Raw genomic sequence first — 23,650 nt, 5'->3', positions numbered from 1 at the left:
GAGCTAGGGTTCCCAAAAATCACTGCGTAAGAAAATCCTGCTAGGTTTCTTCCACCTATAATGTTCCCTAACTCCAGGGCCTGACACTGAGGGAAGATATGTTAGCAGACTTACATCCATGAAGGAGCCCAGAAGACAACCTATGAGACCAATAAAATGTGAATCCAAATGCTACAACAGTATCTTCCGATAGCGACGTGAATATGCGAGGTGGCAGGCAACCCCCCCACTGCTGAGTTATCTCCTAAAATTCCCTAAAATGAAGTGAAAGCACTAGATCGAAATACTGTGGTTTCAGGGGCCCAGAAAATGAAGGCGCAAGGTGTCAAGCTCTATAAACGTAATGCCTAAAGCAAAACGGTACATCTGTACTGAGCTAACAAATACACTCACAGTCTGGAAGGCAATTTTAACTTTTTTTTTTAAAGATTTTATTTGAGAGAGCGCACAAGCAGGGGGGAGCTACAGGCAGAGGGAGAAGCAGGCTCCCTGCTGAGCAAGGAGCCCGATGTGGGGCTCGATCCCACTGGGATCATGATCTGAGCTGAAGGCAGATGCTTAACCGACTGTCTGAGCCACCCGGGCGCAGCCCCTACCTCCCGCCTCCCCCACCAAGTACAGGTTCTAGAAGCAAACTGCTTAGGTTCAAATTCAAGCTCCACCTCTTCCCGGTAGTAGGACTTTGAAATAATTATTGAAACTTTCTTAGCAACTTTCTAATGTGTCAAATGAAGAAAGTATGCTGTGTGGATTGAATGAGATATTTTATGTAAATTATTTCATGTAAATTATAGCACAATGTCTGATCCACTTTAAAGGCTGAGTAAATGTTAACTTTTATTACTATTACATTACTACCGAGAAATGAAGCTCAAAGCATGGAGTAGGAGAGACAGACTTCCGTAATGGTGGTCTCACATCAGACAGTCCCATTCACCTGACCTCCCATGGTAACAATATCAACTGCTGTTGTATTCAAGGACCTCCGCCAATTCTGACATTCCGCCCACTGAGAGACGGGGTTGTGTGCTTTTCCCTGTGAAACTGGGTGAGCTTTTGGGTCTCTTCCAATGAACAGATTACACTGTCAGAAGTGATACTATGTGACTCTGAGGCCAGGTCATAAAAACTATTTCTGCTCAGTCTCGGTCACTGGAACACTTGTCCTGAGTCTTCAGCTGCCAGGGAAGTGGCCAACTGCCCTGGGGCTGCCATGTTGTAGGGAAGTCCAAGCCAGCCGCAGAGAGAGACGTGGAGAGGCCCCGAGTCTACGACAGGGAAGGGTGATGCTGGGCTAGCACCCACTGCTCCAGCCCTCGTTGTTCAGCTCCAGCCACGATCTAATGACATGTGTATGCGGGACCCCGAACCAGAACCGCGCACCAAAGCCCTTCCCAAATCCTTGACCCAGAGAAACCAAGAGAGCTAATAAAATGACTGGTGTCGTTTTAAGCCACAACATTTTAGGTGTTTGCTAGGCAGCATCAGGGATCTGGAACACCCAGAGTAAGGCTATGTGATGCTTGTACAGAGTTAGTTTCCCACCTGCTATCCCAGTTCATCCTCACAAGTGCACTAGGAAGAACAGATTATAAATGCTCATTTTTGTAATGATGACACAGACTCTAAGAGGGTCACAATTACCCCCAGTCATCTGACTAGTGACCGACAAAGCAGAGACTCCCAGTCAGGAATTTGGACCCCAGTTCCAGTGACTTTCCTGCTATAGCAGAGCTGACTCCCAGAACGGACCAGAACCAGAAATGCAAGAAAAATACACCTGTCCAGACACCCGCGGGCCCAAGCGGAAACCACAGAGAATGATCCTCCTGCAAGTTCTGAGACGCGCAGAAACCAGTCCCTCGCTGAAACAGCACGGCCCTGACAGCAGAGCAGGCAAGAATGAAACGGACAGCTCTCTGAAGGCCACATAATTAGGGACGATAAGGGGGCACCAGGACTGGCGAGGGCCCATTGTTTCCATCACCAGAGATCTCGGCTGACAGCCTGGGCATCATTACAGAAGACTTTTCAGAAAGACTTGTCATACCCCGGAGAAGTTTGAGTGCAACAAGGGAGGATGACAATGTCCTCGGTTATGAGGCGCCGTGCTCTGACAGGGCGTCAGGACCGGCTTTGGCACCTGTCATCACCAAGTGTCGCAACAAGGGGAGGCTTCTGTTTTGACCCCACTGACTGACATTTCTTGTTTGCCTCTATGGCTTCTTCACTAAAATCTTTAAAGACGCCGAGTGATGGAGACAAAGGAAGTATCTACACTGGAATGAAGTATGAAGTCAGCAGCTCAAGGTCAAGGTGCCCCTGGAGGAGAGCACCTTGAAACAAGCTGCCAGCAGACCAAGGCTTCCAAATTCACCCGTGGCGGCCTGGAGCAGGACCAGGGCTTCAGCACAGAAAATTTCACCAAAAATAACCTCAAGGTCTAAGAAGTAACATTATCAAAACAGGCAAAGAGAAGGGAAGCGAAGGAAGGAAGCTTTAATTCTCAGGTGCAAAAGATGAAAAAATCAGTTATGAGAAGAATCAACATTCCCTGGATCCTAATTCCTATATTGCTACTTCATCTCTCAAAGAGCACGGGCATGAAGAGAACCCCACTGCTTCTGTTGTGGCTTCAGGCAGTGGCTTGCAAACGGTCCCTACTACCTCACAATCACTTGCATGCATATATAAATAGATATATATTTACATATATATATTTATATGTATTTATTTAATGCTCGTGCTCTTGCAGCTTACACCCAGAGATCCTTGATGAGTAGGTCTAGGGTGGGTCCCACAAATATGCATTTTTGGTATGTGATTCCAATTCACCACCAAATTTGGGCACAACCCATGTGATAAAGAATATTCACCGTAACTATGACATCTGTTCTCTCTAGCAGCAGAGCTCCAAAAAGTTAGAAGAGAACGTGGCTTCCTTGAATAACGACCTACCTTTTCCAGGCTCCCTTGCAGCTAGTGGCAGCTCCTGGGAGCCCTACAGGGACGTTCTTCTGCCAGTGTGCCCCAAGAGGAATGGATTGTGAAATGTCTACCACGTGTTATGAAAGGGAGGTGGCATGCCCCACCTTAACGTGGCTGCTTTCCTGCCGGCTGGAATGGGGAGACAGGACCAAAGCTCTGGCAGTCATCATGGATGAGACGACCTTGGGAATGCCAGTCAAGGAAACGGAGCAAAACATCACCGGAGCCCGCGTTCCCCAGACATCCCTACTCAAAAATAGGGATGCCTCCAGACTTCTCAAGTGTGTAGAGAAATAAGATGCAAAGCCATCGTTAGGGGGAATTTTTTTTTGATACTTCACCATGAAATCTAATGCCAATAACAACTCTTCCTAGAGTCTGCCTCTGGCTCTGATATCTATTGTCACCACTGACGTAGTACAAACCAGGCAGGAACTTGATTTTTCTCAGTAATTTACAAACGAGGAAACCAAGACCCAGAAAAATGATGTAACTTGCTGAATGCCACATAGCTATTAAGCTGGGCATGGGACCAGGATTTAGGTTCCTGTCTCCCAGCTTCAAGAGCTGTTTTGTCTACACTACTCTGTGGGGCACTCCAGGCAGAAGCCCTCTTTGGAAATAGGATGTGTTTCTCAGGAAACAAAACAGGGGAGACAGACTGTGGTCTGACAGACTATGGTAGGATGAGAAAGTCCCCATTTTCTCCCTCTGCTCCACTTGTCCCCGCCCCCTTTTTTTCTTTCTCATTTCCATTTTTCACCTCCTTGATTCTCAGTCAGTGCCTTGAGTCAGCCTGAGTCATAGCAACGTAAATACATTTCCTCCCTCTGGGCCTTCCCACCTAGTGGGCAGGGTTCCATCGCTCACTCTGAACGGCCACCGGGGTCATACATAACCTGAGAGCAGAGAACCTGCAAGAAAGCCAGCAAGCCTTCTCCCAGGCAAGAAGAGAAGTTCCCCAAATCAGGGTCCTCCCCAATCAGCCAGAAGCAGGGGAATCTGTTAGTACAGCTGAGTCCTCATTTTCAAAGAGGAGAGAGAGAGAGATGTTCAGGACCACAGGCCACTGGGATGGTTGTGGAAGGAAATGGATGGGTCCTGGCATGTGGGCAGGGCTGAATCAACGCACGGCACTTAACACCTCCTGACATTTGAAGTTCTCGATTTCGTGAGCATCTCTTCCTCCACGTCCCCCCTTTTCTTTGTTCATTGATATTTCCCAGCACAGAAAACAGAGTGAGACACATAACAGAGGCTCAGGGACTGTTTGTTGAACGAAAGAATGAATGATAATCCAGGGCTACCATTTCCCAGCCCAGTTCTCTGGGCTTCCTGACTGACCAGCTCCCCATGTCCTGTGTTCTCTCTTGCTAGGACAATGCTTTACTTCACATTTTGTATGCCCACGTGTACATTCCTCACTGGACAGCCTCCACTCACCACTGCCCACCTCTCCACACCTCAACCAGGCTTGAGAAACCACGAGAAATCCTACTAGACCCAGGGGGCTCTCCTCGTTCACTGCTGACCTTCCCCAGAATGGGGTCTATGCTGCTTAGTAAGCCCCACCTTCCCTTGTGACAGACTGTATAGTATCAGCAACCTAACTCCTAACCACCCTCACTCGAACAACATGTAACGGTCTGCCAGGGATTTTCAGGGGGGGTTGAAGTCTCACATGCTGACAATGTGGCCAGGAAACGGAATAAAGCAGCAACAGGTAATGCAGCTAACTAAAAATAATAAAAATTAACCATCATTGACAGGGCACCTGGGTGGCTTAGTTGGTTGGGTGTCTAGCTCTTGACTTAGGCTTGGGTCATGGTCTCAGGGTTGTGGGATCGAGCCCCACCCCAGGCTCTGCACTGGCGTGGAGCCTGCTTCGGATTTTCTCTCTCCCTCTGCCTACCCCTTCACCCCCACCTCTCCCAAAAAAGAGAACAACATGCTCTCTCTCAAAAAAAAAAGAAAGAAAAAGAAAAAAGAAAAATAATCATAATTGAAAACATACTATGTCCCAGGCACTGTTTGTGGCTTTATGTGACACATCGATTTACTTCTCATAAATCCTCCATGAAGCAGGAACTTTTTTCTCAAATTTATCGGTGAGATATCTGAAGTTCAGAGGTTAGGTAACTCACTCAAGCACCCACAGCAGAAACCACCAGAGCTGGGACAGGAACTCAGGCTCGTCTGGGTCACAAAAGGCGTTGCTCTTAATAGGGGTGCTTTAACTCCTGACTTTGGGAACCAGAAGAAGCAGGAAATGAGTGTGTGTGTGTGTGTGTGTGTGTGTGTGTACACACGTGTGTGTTCAGTGCAGACATAGCATGAATGCATAAATGAGAGGGATGAGGATCGTAGGGAGAAGGGGTGGGTCAGTTTCCCAAATATCCAGAGTTACTAACACAGAAAGCATACTCTGAGGTGGGGGGCAGGACAGAATGCCATAGAAGTTAAATCACTGGTTCTGAACTCCCGAGGCTGATTATAAAGGGAGAAGGAGGTCAAAGGAACTGCCCAACACGGCCACAACTCCATATGCACCACTCACACTGTAGTCTAAGTAAGAGGCAGCCCCGGGAGGGATGACAACTAGGTGTAGAAATCCTGAGTGGGTCAAAATGAACCACCAAGAAACAAGCGGCAGTTTCCATCCCGTTGCTCCTCTTAACATCTCTGTGGTGCAGAGGCCCTCTTGTGCCCATTTTTCAGATGGCAAGACCAAGGCTCAGAGAGGCTAAAGGATGGGCCAGGCCACACAGCAAGGTGAGGGACGGTGCCAGATTCACATTCGGGGCCGAGTCAAGAACGCCAGCCTTTCCAGGCACCCGGCCGGGCTGCCAGGGCACCTGCGAGGGGTGAAGGCCAGCGGGCCTCGGGATGCTCTTTACCTCGCACTTCTCCACGACCGGCTGCTGCCCGCACTCGGAGCTGTTGCCCGCCACGATGCCGGCGCGGAGGTTCTCGCTGTCCCCGGTACCCTCCTCCATGGAGTAGGTCTTGGAGTGGTTGCCGTGGCGGTGCGCTGGGCCGCGGCCCTGCGCCAGGCTGAGCTGTCTACGCAGCGCGCGGTTCTCCTCCTCCACCTCGCGCACGCGCACCTCCAGGCTCTCGCGCTCCCGCTGGCCGGCTGCCGCGTACCGGGGGCTGTGCGGCTGCGACTCCAGTGGCGACAGGGACACCGGCTTCCCATCTGGGGGGAGGTGGGGAGGAAAGACCAGGTTAGCCGGGACGAAACACCCCGTGAGCCCCGACCCACACCCCACGCCTCTGTCGCTATGCAGGCGGCTCCTTTCACAAGCCCACTGGCCAGGGAAGCGGGTGGGAACAGAGTGACAAATGCATCCAGACGGACTGGGGATGAGCTGAGGACAGAAGGACATGACTACGGTGATAAAAATGAACATGCTGTTTAGAGAAGGCAATCATAATTTTTCCTAATTAAATACACCAGCTTCCCTTCCCTACTTGGCACATTTCCAGGTAGACATTCTTGTTCTCTGTAAAATAAGAGTTTGAAAGGAGGACTAGCAGGTGGAGGGGAAAGAGGAAGAGGAGAAGGTGGAAGAGAGCAAAAAGGAGTAAAAAGAACAAAGATTAATAACGACCAAGTTTATTTAGTTCTTCTTATGTGAACTCCTATTCATCCTTCAAAACCCTGTCTCAGAAGCCTCAGCTCCCCTGAGGAAGCCGCCTTCAGTGTGTAGGCAAAATCTTCTTCAGGCTGTTCTAACATGTTTTTTTGGTACATATCACTATGAAAAACATGTACCTAACATACTGTACTTGGTCAATTGTTTTAGCGAATGCTTCCTGTGAAGACTGGTAGTTCAATGAGAACGAAGAATAGGTCATAGTTATCTTTGTGGTAAGGTATCACACCATCTGATAAATGCCATAAGGGTGCATACATGTGTCCAAGCCAAGAGTCAAAAATAATCAGGTGCAATAAAGGAGAAGAAAGGATGAGGATAACTAATCTCAAAGTTTTCCCAGAAAAGCAGTCACCATTGCCAGCAACGCTCCATTTAACCGTCATACAGAGAGAGGATGGTAGGTCTCTCAGTCACACGACCAGAACACAGTGGCGCCAGAATTCATACCCAGGTCTCTCTTAGGCCTGAGCCTTTACCTGCTTCACTTAAACACAGTTTCGTAATCAGCCCTACAGAGAGCTATGGATTTTTTAAAAATTTTATTAATGTAAAATCCCCATTTCCCAAAGATACTTAGCATACCACACCTTGTATACAGGACACAGCCAAAGCTGTCACTTCTCCCTGCTCCTATGCTGCTGAAATCCCAGGATCCTTCGAGACGACCAAGCAAAAATGACATCTCTAAATTATCCTCTTAGCTGCCTGCCAAAAAAATCCCGCAACTTCTCTTTTTCCACACTTCAAGTTTTTCTTCCTCCTGCCCAGACCCCACTGAGCTTCCAAACTGTCCCAGAGAGTCTCTGTGGCTCCGAAAACTTGAGGATCAAAGGATGCGATGAATTACCCCGCGGGCTTCCCCTGTGCCGACACACAGCCTCGGCCTCGGCCCAGGGCTTTGTGATGTGTCTGCGTGCCTTCACAAACACGACTCATTCTTCTCCCTCTTCATCACCTCGGGTTAAATGCCTGAGCTCCTGGCCCTCGCCTCTTAACGTGGCATCTAGGACAGATGAATTCCACTGAATTCCACTGCCCAGGACCACAGATCAAAGGCCGAGGCGGAGTGTGTGGGTACATGAAATCGCAGGTTGATTGGGGTTGTACTGTCACTGAGCTGGCCAATTACAAGCTCTGACCCCGGCTTTTGAAACCTGTTTCCCTGTTTGGTAAAACCAAATCAGTTCCACCGAGGATGGAAACGAATAGGCCGCTGACGGCAATTGTGTTTGCTCAACTGACACCGACCCTTCACCCTTCGAGCAGGGGTGGGGAAAGACGAGCATCAAGCTTCCTGCAGCAGGCAGAGTTACGCCTTTGTGTGGGGCCTGCTCTGGGTCTGGGCAGTGCTGGGAAGTTCATGCTGATAATGTCTCAGGTTATCGCAGCAAAAGTGGATGGCAACCGGTGTCCGTTACGGAGGAGGAAACAGACTCTAAACATTTACGCTTTCCCATTGTGGTGGAGCGGGACTGCAACGAAGGAATGAAGGTCTCCACGACTGTGTGGGGGGCTCTGCTCCTGCTTTTATGCTGAATTACAGGTACAGATGCTCTGCGGCCTGCGGGATCTTCTTCCTTATGAAAAAAAACCCTGGGACATTTGGGGAGGAACCCAGCAAGCTCTGGAAATACACCAGGGTCCCAGAAGCTCTGGAAAACTCACAACAAAGGGGCATGAGAAATTTGTTCCTTGGAAGAATTAAATGCTCTGAGCTCGGAAATGGGAGCAGAAATCCTCACAAACATGGTGGGAAGTTTGAGTAAGATACAGAACTACGAAGCTCTGAGCACTTGGCCCTCTCGTTGGGCAACAGTTCCAGTAAGAGGAGGTGGTATTAGGGGTAAGATACGTTGATGACATATATTAGGGTGTTAAAGGCTGTACATTTTCTGAACACAGGGCTATTCTCCAGTATATGGGAGAAAAGGGCCAACAAACCTTGGCTTGTTCTGATCTGTGGCATCTCTTAACCTTCTTTCCTTCAGCCTCAGGCAGGTCCAAGTTTATCCTCATCACTTCCTCTACTTCCTCCCCCGAAAGCCCCTCATTTTGCATGCTTATAACTCCTTGACTATGTGCTTATAAATAAAGGCATAATTATGTAATCCCCAAGCAATAAGAATTCCAGGGGCGGCAAGGGGGGCAATGCTATATCAACAGTCTACCCTTCTTTAGACCCCACATGGCTTTCATCAAACTTAGCTCTTAAAGGCCTGAGGGTGTTTTTTCCCCTTTAAAGCTCTATAGACTTGTCACCGAAGACGACACACAAAATAGTAAGTGCCAGGCCTCAAGGAGGGAACCGATGTTAGGGAAGGCAACACGTCTGCTGTGTCCCGCACCTGGCATATAGGAAGCACTCAATCAACAGCGGAACTGGGATCTCTGGTTTGTTCTAAAGGTAGGCTATCCCCAGCTGGCCCCCTCCTCTTCCTTGGCCAGGTTCTCCTTCTTGAAGGGAACATCTCAGAGCTGTGCTGAAGGGCCCTCTCCGCTCTGACTTGCCCTGGCTCTGTGTGCACGTGGACCCTGTGTCTCTGCCCTGGCTGATGGATCCAATGCTGCTCCGTACAAGAGGGCTTGGTGCTCTGCCGTGTTCACGGCTCATTCTAACTTCATCCATCCTGACTCCGGCTTTTGTTCCTGGACTACTCCTCTCTCTGGCTCCTGACCTCTTTGTTCTGGCTTGTCCTCTGGGTGAAGAGGGGGCGGGGTTAGGACAGCAAAAGGCCAGCCTTTTTAGAGATGGTTTGCACACCCCAATGATGTCTTATGGGCTCTGGTTTCTCCCAGAAGCGCTCCCCCCTAGCTTTCATACTTCCCTGGCTACAAAACAGCTTGGGGACTGTGATGGTTCATTTTATGTGTCAACTTGACTGAGCCACAGGGTGCCCAGTTATTGGGTCAAACATTATTCTGGGTGTTTCTGGAAGAGTTTAATATTTGAGTCAGTACACTGAGTAAAGCAGATTGCTCTCCCACGCATGGGTGGGCCCCATCGAATCAGTTGAAGGCCTTGACAGAACAAAAGGGCTGACCCTCCCCTCAGTAAGAGACTTCCTCCTGCCAGACTGCCTTCAACTGGGATATTTTTTTCCTCCTCCTGCCTTTGGATTGGAACTGAAACGCTGGATCTTCCTAGGTCTGGAGCCTGCCAGCCTTTTGAATGGAACTATATCATTAGCTTTCCTGGGTCTCTAGCTTGCCAACTCACCCTGCAGCTCTTGGGACCTGACCATCTCCATAACTGCATGAGCCAGTTATTTATTATAATCTCTTTACACACACACACCCCCCCCACACACACACTCACACATGCATACCCTCCTTAATCTAGTCTCTGGAGAACTCTGACGAATGCAGGGACCAAGAACAGTTCACAGATCATACTTTGAGTGGCAATGCTCATACCTGGCCTCTTGCTCCCCAGGGCCAGGCACACTGCCTGTACTTAAACATCAGAGGAAGGGATGAAGGGAAGGACTGGCATCTAGAACTACACAGGAAAAAAAATGGCATAAAATATTGGCCTAGCAAATCTTAAACCTACCATTACTTAAAAAGTGGCCTCGATATATAGAGAAAAGAAAAAAGTAGCCTCATTATAATATTAAACACTGGGGAAGAGGGAGCAATAACCAAGAAAAGCAAGCAAATCAAATAGAGTTGTAAGAGTCTAGGATTCAGAATAAGAAGGAACTGAACTTGAATTATGGTTCCACTTACTAAGAAATAAACTTGGGCAAAAGACGTAACTTCTCTGTGACTCCATGTTTCCATATATAAAATGGGGTGTGTGTGCGTGCGTGTGTGTGTGTGTGTGTGTGTATTACCTAGCATCAGGCTTCATTAGGGTAGATACATAAATTCCCCCTTTCTTCCCACCCTACTCCATGAAACCAGGAAGCAGGACATGTAAAGAAAATAGCAGATAGGATCCTTCCTTTCTGAGCTCCTTCACCTTTGCTTCCCTATTGCCTTTCCTTCTAGGGTCTGTTTCTCAGACAGCCACAGTCTGCCTGTGCACACGCTACGTCTCGGTCCCACAATGCCTATACGTGTTGACCTGCAGTTCAGCCCACTTTGAGTTTAAATTGTCAAAGGAGATGTTACTCAAAAGCTTAGCTGACAACATCTTCCTCCTCCCTCCAAAATTCTCAACAAACATGAATTTATCAGCAGATTTGAATCTCTGAATCCACTTGAGATGAATGCTCTGAATTAAGAATCAAAACATCTAAGACTGAGAAAAAGGTAAATTGAAAATCAACCTCTGTGCAGTGTGGTGACAGAGATTAGGGACCTGCCATCCGAAACGGTCTAAGTGATGATCGGAATCAATTTGTGTGCACTGACTCTCGATCTCTCCAGAGCGCTAATGTCGAGCGCAGTGATACCAACCACTTGCAGAGGGACGGAACAGGGATGTGGTGGGGCTCACTAACGGAGGCAGAGCCAGGACCTGGGTGGGCCTCCCAGGCCTGAGGCCACCCATGTAGGGGACCCTACCGGCCCCTTCCAGTGGTGACAGATCTAGCTCTCTTTCGCCAAGGACACCAAAATCCTGCACCATGTCCAGATTTCAGGAAGTCTGTCCTTCTGCATCATTCTACCCATGAAAACACTGCATCCTTAACCTTTATACAGCAAAATCTCCCTATGTACAATCTGTCACCAGGGCCTGCAGATTCTTCCTCACGTCTGAAGCACTTGCTTCTCTCACTGTATTTCAAACATGCCATCCCAAACTAAATCTTTTAATCTTATCCTAAAATAGGGGTCAAACTTCTCCCGAAAAATGCCCAGAAAATAAGTATGTTTTACTCTGAAGGCAACACAGCCTCTGATTCAAGTAGTCCACTCTGCCAGTTCAGCACAAAAGGAGCCACAGAAATGTGTAACACATGGGCATGGCTGTGTTCCAATAAAACTTTATTTACAAAAACAAGCAGTGGGCCACATTTGGCCCACAGGCCCTAGTTTGTGAACTCTTGTCCTAAGAAACCTGGCCTCCAATCTCTCCCTGTTTCTGCCATTCTCATCCCAGTTGCCAGGAATAATATCCTTCAACCCAATTCCTACTGCATTTTGCAGTTTTTGACAGGGGACAGAAGTCACTCCATCTACTTCAAGGTCATCTATCGAATTCAACACACACTTGGTCACAGTACCTAGTGAGCACATGTGCAGTGTGTGGAAGCGTGTGTGCCCTCTCATTTAATTTACCAAGACTGTCATGAAGCAGATATTCTCACTATCCAGGCTTGACTGTGAAAAACAAAACAAGAAATAAGACACGAGTTAACTTGTTCGATGTCACCCCAGCAGCAAATGGCAGAGGGAGCGTCTTGAACCCAGGTTCATTGGCTCTGGATCAACTGTCCCTTTTTGTTCTAAATCAGAATGTGTCCTGATTGTCCCCTCTCTAAACAAGTGCAATCTAATGGTCGTGTTGCTCCTGCTTCATTTCCTGGTCCCATAGGCCCGCGGTTCTCAGTCCTGGCTGCCATTACAATCCCCTGGGTAACTTTTTTTTTTTCCCTACAAAATACTGATGTGCACAGGCCCCATCCCCAATGACTCAGCTCAGAATCTCTGGAAGTGGGGATTTAGTCAGCATTTTTAGAAGCAACCTGATGGGGGTCCTCCTGTGTAGTCAAGGTTGAGAAACACTGGTTGAGGCATTTCCCTCCGTCCTCTGTATTAGACACCATAAACTCCATTTGCAAGCACGCCTGTTGCCTCCTGAAGGCAAATTTTAGACACAGCTCAGATTCAAAGGAAGCCTTAGCGTTGCCACACTTACTTCCAGTTCTGCTCTGACCCTGGGCCGCAGGTTCCTGGCCCAAGTCTCTACTGTATTCTTAGAACAGCTCTATTGTGTAACCCAGGACCTTCCTGACTTCCTAGAAACCAGGCTGCCCAGTGTTCTAGTTACTTCAAGCTTGGGGCTGTTTTGATTCTGTCAACGCCTCTTCTTCTGAGCCCCTCTGGAGCTCTTTCCAATACAGCCCCCACCCTCTCCCACCCCAGCTGCCAGACCTTCCAGCTGCCCTGAGTCCAGGCTCCCCTCTCGTGATCAACAGGTCACTTCATGCCAAATGAATTCTCCAATTTCTCACCTTCCATATAAGGCTATATTCATTTTTTTAAAAAAGTTACGCAATGCTTACATAAACACAATGCTTTCTTTCCCTTTTTAATTAACCTCAAAATCTCACACCCTCCTTTAATACGTTTTGAAATTGCAAAATAAATACTGCAGCCCAAGACACTTTAGAAAAATTTAGACAACTCAGTTTCATCTTAAAAGTCTCACATTCAAAAAAAAAAAAATTTTTTTTTTAAACATTTTGGTCACTGGATGCCCATGTTGACAGCTGCATCTGAGATGGCACGAATTCTGGGCAGTTTACAAGTCAGAGTAAGACACAGGGCTCGGCCTGGACATCTTCCTAATTCCAGAACTGTGGAACCAGATCTGCTGTGGGGAGGAAAACAGCAATAGTAACAGGCAGAGAGGCTGCTCACTTGTTATGGGGTAAACAGGGAACATTTTACCCAAAAATTCCCCAAAGTGATTTTCTGGAAGTTGTCTTGGCAACCAAAGCAAACTTGAGTTCCAGCAAAGACCTTGGAGATCTTCTGGCAAAGATGGAACAACAGTTAAGAAAACTGTTCCCCGCAAGCTTCTAAAAAGAATTTGCAACCACAAAGACACGGAAAGAAGCCTGGCTCTGTTTTCGTCATAATAGGCTGGATACAATTTGACTTCTCTCCTCCATGGAAGTATTTTCCAGAACCTTGTGCCTTAAAGAGCTTAAGTCAAGAAAATGAAGACATTTTTAGCACCAATTTGCTGTATCCACAGCTGGGTTTTTGCTGTAAGTGCTCAGAGTATACCTTCATGAGCAATGATGTCAATGTTTTGCCCCTCGAAACTCTAGGTTCAAGGACCTCAAAGCTTCGAATGTCTTTTTTTGGCCCAATATCCTAAGTTCTGAACGTTTGAGGCAAGTCTTTCTACTTCTAAATCTGGCCAATCCTAGTTGTCTTCGATGTCCAAGGAGTCTAAGTATGGACAGAAGGACTCTGTTAGCATTCAAAGTGTCACCAAATAAGGCAAAGGAGAAGGTGTGTAGTGCTTTGTTTTTTATATAATTGAACAATTTGACAGCGGGGTCCAGTTTTTCTTAGATCACCAGGTGGTTTAGGAAACAACTACCGGACACAGGGTGTCCCAGAAAATGTAAGTAGATATTTGCCCCATATCTGGAAAATCAACCAGCATGTGAGAGCATAATTCCCATTCCAAACATCTCTGCTTAGCTTCTGGTCCCCATTTAACTCACTAATTTCAATCCCTTTTCGCATGGCCTCAAAGACACCCAGCTTTAGTGGTGGTCCCCAGTGAAAGAGTTTGGGAGGCAGTGTTTCCCCTTCCACAGGAACTCGAGTGACATTTCATAGGCATGCAACAGTGGAACGCAATCCCCTTCGATGGGAGAGCCATCAAAACTACAAGCAAAACTAGCATGATTTCATGCTTTGCAAAGCACAACCTGGCCACCCTCACCCGTTATCAACATGGCCCTGAACCCAGAAATATTTCAAAATTTCTTTTTTATTTTCTCTTTGGCAGTCCTCAAGATGAAAGATTTCCTAAGTATTTTCCCACAAATCTCTTTTTTAAATTTTAGCAATAAATGTGTTATTTTATATGAAATATTCATAGCCCTTATAAAATCCTACTAATATGTTCTAAGAGTGGCAAATCATATGTGCTGGGGAGAATCAGATTTTACAGTAAAGATTTTGAATGAGTTTTTTTTTTTTTTTTAACTAAAATCGTTCAAATTAAGAGAGCCACATGGGATGACCCTCTAGCAAGCTTTTAAAATTTTTTACATTTGTCACACTAAGGATGTTGAAAGCTATCCTTTTCTAAATATGCGAAGCCCTACTTACCATACAACTCAAACTGTCATTCTTGGTAGCCATATTAATTTACCAAAAAGGAATTTAAAAAAAAAAAAATGGGGAGCGTTGACAGTAATATCTGGTTTGGATTGCAGAAGGATGATTTTCCTGGCAGGCAACAGGTGTTTCAAGGACTCCAGGCAAATTAGCAAAACCCTGGCCCCATCCATTCCTGCTCCTTGATTCTCCCTCCCCAGTGCTTCTAGGTCATTCTATTTCAGGGGTGGAGAATCCCCGTGAAAGTCGGCTCTATGGAAAAGAATTAGGGACTCTTGCACAAAGGATCCAAAAGAATGACTGCTTTATATCCTGAGTGTGTCTTAGTCACACCACATCCGACATGAAGGACAGTGCTTTGCTCTCCTAGGGAGAGAGGGGCTTACAGACAAGCACACTCGGACTTCACACTCCGACTTCGCTATTCTCCTCCGTGCTTGGAGGACAGCACTCTCGGGAATGCCCGGGGTTTCTAATCGGAAAACTAAATGTAAAACAGGACTCCAAGTCTCGAGTGCTCTTCATGCCCTGGCTCGGGGATGGCACTCGGTGTGCCGCTCTGAAATTAGGCCTGTGCCAAATCCAAGCAAAAGCTCTCTTCCTCTGAGTTGCGTGGAAGTGAGGATTAACATAGGAGAAAAATCCTTGCTCCCATTTCTGGTGTTTCGGGAGACCTAGTGTCAGCGAGGACTGGCTTGAGCTGGCCCTCTGACAAACCCATCTCCTCCACAGGCAACTGGTTTTGAGACAAAGCCACTGCCGTTTGCACAAACCTTACCCAACCGCCTGCAGATATCACGTTGTGTGCAAGGCACTCTGCACCAGGAGAACCCAACTCCAGCCTGCAGTGCTCATGATACAGTTGTATCTGACAAGACACTAAAAGGAAGGGAGGAAGGCAGGCCAGTAGGAAGAGCGACTAAAGAGCAGTAGGGCTCTTCGTTGGCATGGGTTAAAGTTAGCAACGGCCACCGAGAGCATGAGGAGCTGCCAGGAAGAATATTCTAACATTCCAAAAAGAAGAGGAAGCAAGTATTTTTGTGAATGTGGCCGCTCCCCTCCATCACATCCCTTTCCTGCAAACTGCCACCTCACCGAAATCAGTGCCGTGGTCCTCAGCTCAATTGTAAATTAAAAACAAGAGGAAACAAGCAGAAGCCTGCCTGAGCGCCCCCTTGCCTATAACTGACTGCCTTCCTTTCCTCGATCTTCTTTTCCCTTCTTCAGAGTCTCCAAACCCCTTTTATCAGTTTGACTTACTTATATTCCAGTTCTCGTATCTATATGGAAACAAAAGCGGGGGAAAAAAAAAAAAAAAAAAAAAGGAAAACCCTCATCATCCCTTTTTTTCACTCATCCCTGACAAATTCAAACTACCCCTCAGGAGGAAATCAGAAATGAAGTATAAGGTTTTATCAGGATAGATGGGGGGGGGGGTTAGACGATTTTATCAGAAGCTCAGCTTGACAGAAATAACACTTTATCAGGATGGGCCCTTGGCAAAGATAAGACGTTACCAAGAGCAAGATAGATGTTTGGGTAAAATACTGTGCTAATACCTATTAGGCAAAACCTGCCATCCCTACTTTTGATGGGTTGTTGTTTATTTCCAAGTCCCATTCCTGGGATGATGGAGACTTTTTATAAGGTGCTTCCAACAGGAGAAAAGCAAGGAGAATAAAACCGAGGACCCTCAACTCAACTCAGCCGTGAAGAAACGGCAGTCAATGCCACAGCGAGTTGAGAGGAAGCTGGGCTTGTGGGTGGGGAGTGCTAACAGACATAGAGGCCCCAAGAGATAACTTCAGGGGGAGCCTCCAGGACAAGACCCCAATTCCCGGCCCCCAAGAAATGAGCCCTTTGCAGGACGCAGCAGAGGCTTTCCTAATGTGACTGACCTCAGAGGCCGTGCCAGGATAGAGATAAGGGAGCGTGTTTAACAAGAGGAAAGCCTGGTGCAAGCCTTTCAGGACTTTCTGGAATTGCTGTGAAACCCCCTGTACTTTATGCCTCCACCTTCTTTTTTTTTTTTAAAGATTATTTATTTATTTATTCGACAGAGACAGAGACAGCCAGCGAGAGAGGGAACACAAGCAGGGGGAGTAGGAGACGAAGAAGCAGGCTCATAGCGGAAGAGCCTGATGTGGGGCTCGATCCCAGAACACTGAGATCACGCCCTGAACTGAAGGCAGACGCTTAACCGCTGTGCCACCCAGGCGCCCCTATGCCTCCACCTTCTGGCCCTGGAGGGTACCTCGGAGAAGCAGTGATCCCTGAGCCATTATTTCCAAAGCCCGTCCAGGTGCAGACTCTAAGTTCCTGGGCAACATGACTGGCAATGGGAACGCATATTAAGGATTTGCGCTGTCTTCTTTGCAGGCCTTGTCACCTGGTGAGTTACCATGGACTCTCCCATTATCTGAGAAATCCTTCCTTGGAACCCCGGGTGACTCAGCCCCGGGTGACTCAGCCGCTCCATTCTTCTTACAGTCACTGGATTTCCTACAACCTGCGACAATAGCGACCTAAGGCAATGGCTCGTTACATTTGCGATACCTGTTTCTGGAACCTGCCCCACACTGTGACTATCCATTCCCTCAACACCTGTTCAGGGCGGACACCATGCTGGTGAAGGAGGAGGCCACGCTGACTCCCCTTTGCTCTGAGAGCGCCTCATGCCAAGGTCTGCAAACAGTGGGCCTTCTTACATGCCTGCTACACAGTGGAGACAGACAGGGACTCAGGAGTCCCTCACGTCCCCATATCCAACTGACAGCCTTGGGTTCCCACCTCGAACCCCCCTGCTCCCCATCTTAGCGAATGGCATCACTGTTGTTCCAGTGCACATGCGCGCGTGCACACACACACGGAGGGCTCATTCTTGAACTTCTTCCCTCACGTTCCGTATACACCACATTAGCAATGTATTTGGATGTGGGCTCTATCTTGAAAGTACAAACTTCTGCACCACCACTGGGTCCCAGGTCCCACCTTTTCTCACCTAGACTCATGCAATGGCCACCTGACCAGCCAACCTACTGCAGACAATCTACTTGCTGCTCAGCAGCCAGACGATGTGTAAAAATGTCCCATCACTATCTTGCTCAACCTGCTTCTCTTACGGCTTCCCACAAGGCTTAAAACTCGAATACCCTATAGTGGATTACAACTCTTATCAGTCATCTGACAGTAACCTACTCCTCCGCTCCCCCTGCGCCCACCGCACTGGTCTTTTAGATGCTTCTCGAACATACCAAGCATTCTCCGGCCTTGGGGCCTCTACACTTGCTGTTGGTTTCCACCGTCTGAATCAGGAAATCTGCTTAAATACCACTCCCCAGAGAAAACTCTGGCCACCCTTCAGCCCAACTCTCTTACTCCTCTCCCTGGCTATTCATCCCCAATGCACACAGCACAGAGCTCCCCCAAGAATTTGTTTTCTTTCTTGTTTGCCTGTCTCCACCCCCAGAATACAAGTCCAATGTTGGAGAGGTCTTTTGTGGATTGGTCTTATCCACCGTTCTACATCCAGGGCCTAGAGCTGAGCACGTTGGTAGACACCCAATAAATGTCTGAAATGACAAAATCAATGAATACAGGCAGTGACTAGAACAGTGTGATGACAGGAATTGGTTTTCAAAAGAGAACAGTGATTACAACTCCCTACTGACCACCCACTTTGATCAAGTGGGTCTTACACATTATTCTACCAAAGTGCTGATTCTATGGGGTAGGTTTTATTGTCCCCATTTTAAGGTGGAAGAGGCGGGTTCACTGCACTTAAGTAACTTGCCGAGACTTACTACAAAAGTAAAATGACCAGGTTGAACAAAAGTCTAACAGACACCCGCCCCCCCCAAAGGAAAAGTCTGTTTCCATGTCTTCTACCTCCACACAGCTCTTTCCAGAAAATAAAGGTTGCATTTTGAGGTGACAAGGGACACACCAGAGAGACAAGAGGCAGGATGGTTTCGACAAGCATCAAGAAAGGAAGGAACTTCCTGCAGAAAGAATACTCAGGGAATCCAAGTAAAGCCATTTGTACCAGCCCACAGAACTCTGCCAAGCCACAGCAAGAGCAAGTAACGTGGTCAAGGCAGCCCAAGCGTGCTTGGCCATCCCAGATGACAAGCGCCCACTCACGGCAGAAAAGGAGAAGCAGAAAGGAGAAAGTTTGTGATCGCTTGAGCTAGACATCCTGGGTACCCTGCCTCAGGGTCACCCTGTGTCCTTTGAAAAGGATGCTGTTGGTTGCCTAAGCAGGAGAGCGACTGCAGGGAGGCCATTATTCCTAGGGCTGTAAGCAATCCCGCCACGGGAAACAGAGATGAATCCGTTCTGCCTTCTGTAGCCTATAAAACAGAAAGGCGGTGGGGGCAGGGGAAAGATGCACACATGTTAATACAAGGGGTCAGGAAAACTCAGCTGCCAGACTCCGGCCAGACAGGAGGAGTGAAGAATGGGGGAAATCAGAACCTTTGTCTGCAATCACCGGAGTATTCAGAGGCTAGGGGGAGGCAGCAGCATCCGGGGCGGACGAGAAATGGTTAACTCAGTTTCTCTCCTGATGAGTAGCTTCAGCTGCTCATCAATAGAATCTCCAGCTGATAATTATTAAGTGAAACTTGGGGCTTGCATTTGCATATGTAAAGCACACTTCCCTCCTAAGCCACAATGGGAGGGAGAATGCACTTCCTGATTGTGCAGCACTGGGAGGTTTGGGTGGGGTGGGGCTCCAGCCTGCTTTGCATGTGCTTTTCCACACTAATCAAGCCAGATATTCAGCAGAAATAAACCCCACATCCCAAAATACGCCATTTGTCAAAATCCAGAGCTCAAATAAGAGACCTCTTTTCTCCAGATCCGAGAAGGATGCATTCTACCACAAAACATGTCTATAAGGAATGTTGATTACCCAGCCGGGCGCACATGGGCTCCCACACACACACCTGGGCTGTTTTACTGGATGGAATGGTTATTAGTTTCTCCAAAAGCAAGGCTTCTATCTTCCTCATGTATTCCTGACACTTTTCAATCTTTGCACCTGTCGATTAAGAAGCTTCAGCCCTGAAGAAGAAGGCAAATAACATCACATTCCAAGTCTCTGATGTCGTATCTCTGTTATGACATTTGTCTCGGCTTGCGGAGGAGGAAAGAAGTTACTGAACACGTCTCTCCTCCCATAGGAAAGGATGCCATACGGAGAAAAGCCATCAGTCCCAGGAGCATAGTGAGGACACTGTCCTTAGCGTGGCTCGAAAAATCAGGGACTTCAAAATACCAATGCCATTTCTAGGCGCCACGACTTGATTGTAATAAGGATGTTGCTGGGGCTGTCTAAATTTACAGGGTGTCTAAAATTACACCCATGACATTCTAAAGGCAGAAAGAGGCAACAGGATTTTTAAAAAAAAAGTATAAATTATCAACTCTGCGTCTCATCATCCTCTTGGCACCTCAGTGACCCTCTGCACCTCAGTACCCTCACCTGTAAAATGGGAGTAAAGATTCTGTGGGAACCGTCTTACCCAGCACCATCGGGGTAATGTACCTACTATGAACATTCAATCACTTTTTTTTTTCTTTTAAGATTTCACTTATGAGAGAGAGAGAGCGCACGCGTCCATGAGCATGGGGAAGGGCAGAGGGAGAAGCAGAATCCCTGCTGATCCAGGAGCCGGACATGGGGTTTGATCCCAGGACCCTGGGATCATGACCTGAGCCAAAGGCAGAGTCGCTTAACCCACTGAGCCACCCAGGTGCCCCTCATTTGGCCATCTTTTGATACAGAACTAAGGCCTCTTCTGTAAGAACACGCCCACCGTATGAAAAGGGACCATACCTTTGTTGCTTAAATCACAAAGCAACTGTCAAAGGCTTTTGACCGGGATATTTCGACCAGGAGATCTTTAAAATATAGGGGGAACTTTAAAGACATTTGTGAAGTCATCAGAGTGCAGAATTCCTTTCATATTTTTATCTTTTCCCCTGTTGTTTTAGTTGTCTTGCTTCTGACAGCTGCTCTTATGGCAATTTGCCTTTACGTCATTGCTCCAAAATATACAACTGAGTTGTCTATAGACACGCTTCCTCCTGCCCTCATATTTCACTGCCTTCTGTAATAATTCAATTGTATCATTTAATTATATGATAAAAAATACACCACAATAGACTAGGAAACAGATTACAATGATTTTTGCTAAGCACAAATCTAACTAGTGGGATCAAATGCCAAACAGTTCTAGAAAGCAGGCCAGCATCCAGGAGACCGGGCGTGCAGTGGGCAGTGAACAGTACTCTGACAGAGGGAATGGAGGCACGCTTGGGTCCTGGGTGTGTTCTCAAGTAGAGGTGCATTATGAATCTTCCACTGAGCCCTTGCCTCATGGTACTGCTGGGAAGAATGAGAGATTTCCGGGAGGCACTTTGCTTCCCAGGCAAGGTATGAGAGAAGGGCTTGGTTCAAGTTCTTCTTACTCTTTATCTTATAGGGGGGTCAGCTCACTGTTCCTGTAAACCACGGCTGCAGGCTTTGAAGTAACCGTCCATGTGCTTCTGGCAAAAATACTCCTTCAAATTGGTAAGGACTAAGACTAAGGTCAGAGCATCTGTGGATCTCTGGTCACCATCCCTTGATCTTTCATGTGAACTGATGTAGGCAGAGAAGGGATTGTGGTTTGTTCCCACTCTCCAGGAGCCAAGTGAGGCCAAGGTTCACAGGAAATGTCAGGGGCAAGGCCAGAAGCGCTGGTTCGCATTCCCTGAAATTGCTTCTAGTGCATGTTTTGCTGCTTCCTGTCACCTTTACACTTTTTGGAAGTAGCATAAGCATTTAATGGAGTGAAAAGGTGCACAGAAACAGATCATCACTTGCAATAAAGAAAGGTCAAGGCAGAGTAGACTTGAAGCATCTACGCAGACCCCTCAGCCGACCTTGTCCTTCCACATGAAACATTTCAGCGGACCTCGAGTCCGGAAGCCTCAGGCTGAGTCGAAGATCTTCAAAGGCCCACATGGGCTACAGCAGAAGTGAGAAAAGTCTCCCCTTGCAGCAACTGAGCCATTACAGAGAAGGGAACAGAAAAGGGTTATCATCTGTGCTGACCTTGGGCAAGGAATTTAACACCTGTAAGCCTCAAGTGACAGGGAACAAACTTTTCTGTCTACCTTACACGGCGAGTTTGAAAATGCCTATGGGAAAGGCCTAGGTGAGCAGGGACTCTTATGGGAATGGGGCATGACGTTCTTAAGCGAAAACACATAGGACCTCGCTGTGATTACTAGTACTGGTATTAGACATCGTTCACTTACCATGTTATTTAATTTAGTAGTAAAAGCAGCCATCTGGCAGATTATAGCACTGATGTCCTCATGTTCTCAGAAGACAAAACTGAAGACAAACAATGCCCCCAGAGTGCTCAAAAGCCACCTGAGTTATTTTCACCCGGAACAGGAAACAGTCACCCTTCTTCCTTGATATTAATCACATTAGTTCCAGGAACAGACAGCAGAAATATACAGGACCCACGTGCACCTGGATGGCCACCATCTGCTAGCTGAGGCCTGAAGAGACCTTTCCCGCCTGCTCTGGTGTAAAACCCATGTTGTGCTCCCTCTGATGGGAGCTGGGCCACCAGCCCCCAGCCCCCATCACCTCCAGATTCAACGGCTGCAGCACAACTGTATTTCCTATAATGCTACAGTATGCTGGGAGTTGGAGCCAGCAGGCACCGTCATCTATTTCCCTCTAAAGGAAAGAACAAACACATGTGAAGCAAGTTACACCTCCAATTTCCGAACCAAAAAGATGTGTATATGGGCCAACGTCTGGCAACATGAATAAATGCAAAAGGATCAAGGTGACCTCCACTGTGATTTGTATTCTAATTCACGAGGCCATGTGCTTGTAGGGCTGTAGTCTGCGGCCAAGGAGCAGATGAGGTCACGGAGGGCAAGAGACACTGCATGTCACTAAGGTCGGGCTTTTGTAAAAGACATCCTCATACAAATGACAGGAGCCCTGTAGTTGTCAACCTTGTCTGTTTGGAACGGTGACTTCCTCCAGTGGACAAGCTCATTCTGAACAAGATCCAGTAAGTTACTCACTAAATTCACACATTTATAAGGCATCTGCAATATGATAGTCCCTCTACCGGCCCTTTCCCTTGAGGAACTCAAAGCCCAGTGGGAAAGATAAGTAAAGTTGAAGCTACAGAGATGATGTTTATCTCTGCAAAGAGATAAAATGGTAAGATTAAGGACAGTGCGCTAAGGATGATGCACGTAGAAGCACCTCCTAGCTCGTAAAGGTTCAGGGAAAACATCCAGGAGGCATCGTATCCATGCTGACAGCTAAAGGATGGGCCCACCAAGAAGCTGGAGTGAGAGGAGAAGTGCTCAAGCAGAGGAAACAGCATATACCAAAGCTAAGAACCATGGTTCCCAAACTGTGTGCCAAGATGCCCTACGGTGTCCCCCAAAACCCACAGGGGCACCCCAAGATATTTAAAAATTTCTGGAGAAGCATAGCAATTCTCAGTATCTGCCGAGTCCTGCCTGAACGACTAGCTCAAGGTAGTTCACAGTTCCAACATTTGATTATACTACAGTTCAGATTTTTGGCAAACCTGGGTTTTCAGAATTTGCTGTGATAAAAAGCACCAACCACATGGAAACCAGTGTACACTGGGTATCCAGTCTGATTCCCAGGTTTGAGAAATTATGCATCCCATAAGTAAATAACTGTTTATTAAACAGGGAAATTTCCCTTCACTTTATGTGTGTCTTTTTCAAACAGCTACTAAATCATTAGGACATAAACAATCATCTGAATAGTTTGGGATTTCATTTGGCCTGTGGGTAAGGTGAGAGCAAGGACCCCCAAAAATGAAAAAATATGAGAACCTGTGGTTTAGAGATTGAAGGGACCGGAGCTTATAATGGACGTAAAAGATTTTCATATGACTGCGGCACGGAGGGCAAGGGGTGGGGGGCGGGGAAGGAAGATGCTGAAAAGACGG

At 47.3% G+C, this 23,650-nt stretch overlaps 1 protein-coding gene across 5 annotated transcripts in view; it reads right to left on the bottom strand.

Annotated features, from left to right (window-relative positions):
- The window catches only part of LARGE1 (LARGE xylosyl- and glucuronyltransferase 1), a 516,017-nt gene that overhangs the window by 280,323 nt on the left and 212,044 nt on the right, over positions 1-23,650 (bottom strand). For all 5 annotated transcript variants that reach the window (XM_044384456.3, XM_026499721.4, XM_044384455.3 and 2 more), the window contains one exon: positions 5,886-6,187. In XM_044384456.3, coding sequence (XP_044240391.1) covers positions 5,886-6,187 — 302 coding nt within the window. The remainder of the gene's footprint in view (positions 1-5,885; positions 6,188-23,650) is intronic.

The sequence above is a fragment of the Ursus arctos genome, unplaced genomic scaffold (assembly GCF_023065955.2).
Source record: "Ursus arctos isolate Adak ecotype North America unplaced genomic scaffold, UrsArc2.0 scaffold_21, whole genome shotgun sequence".
In the NCBI taxonomy this organism is placed as follows: domain Eukaryota; kingdom Metazoa; phylum Chordata; class Mammalia; order Carnivora; family Ursidae; genus Ursus; species Ursus arctos.
This window is presented reverse-complemented; position numbering and strand designations above follow the sequence as displayed.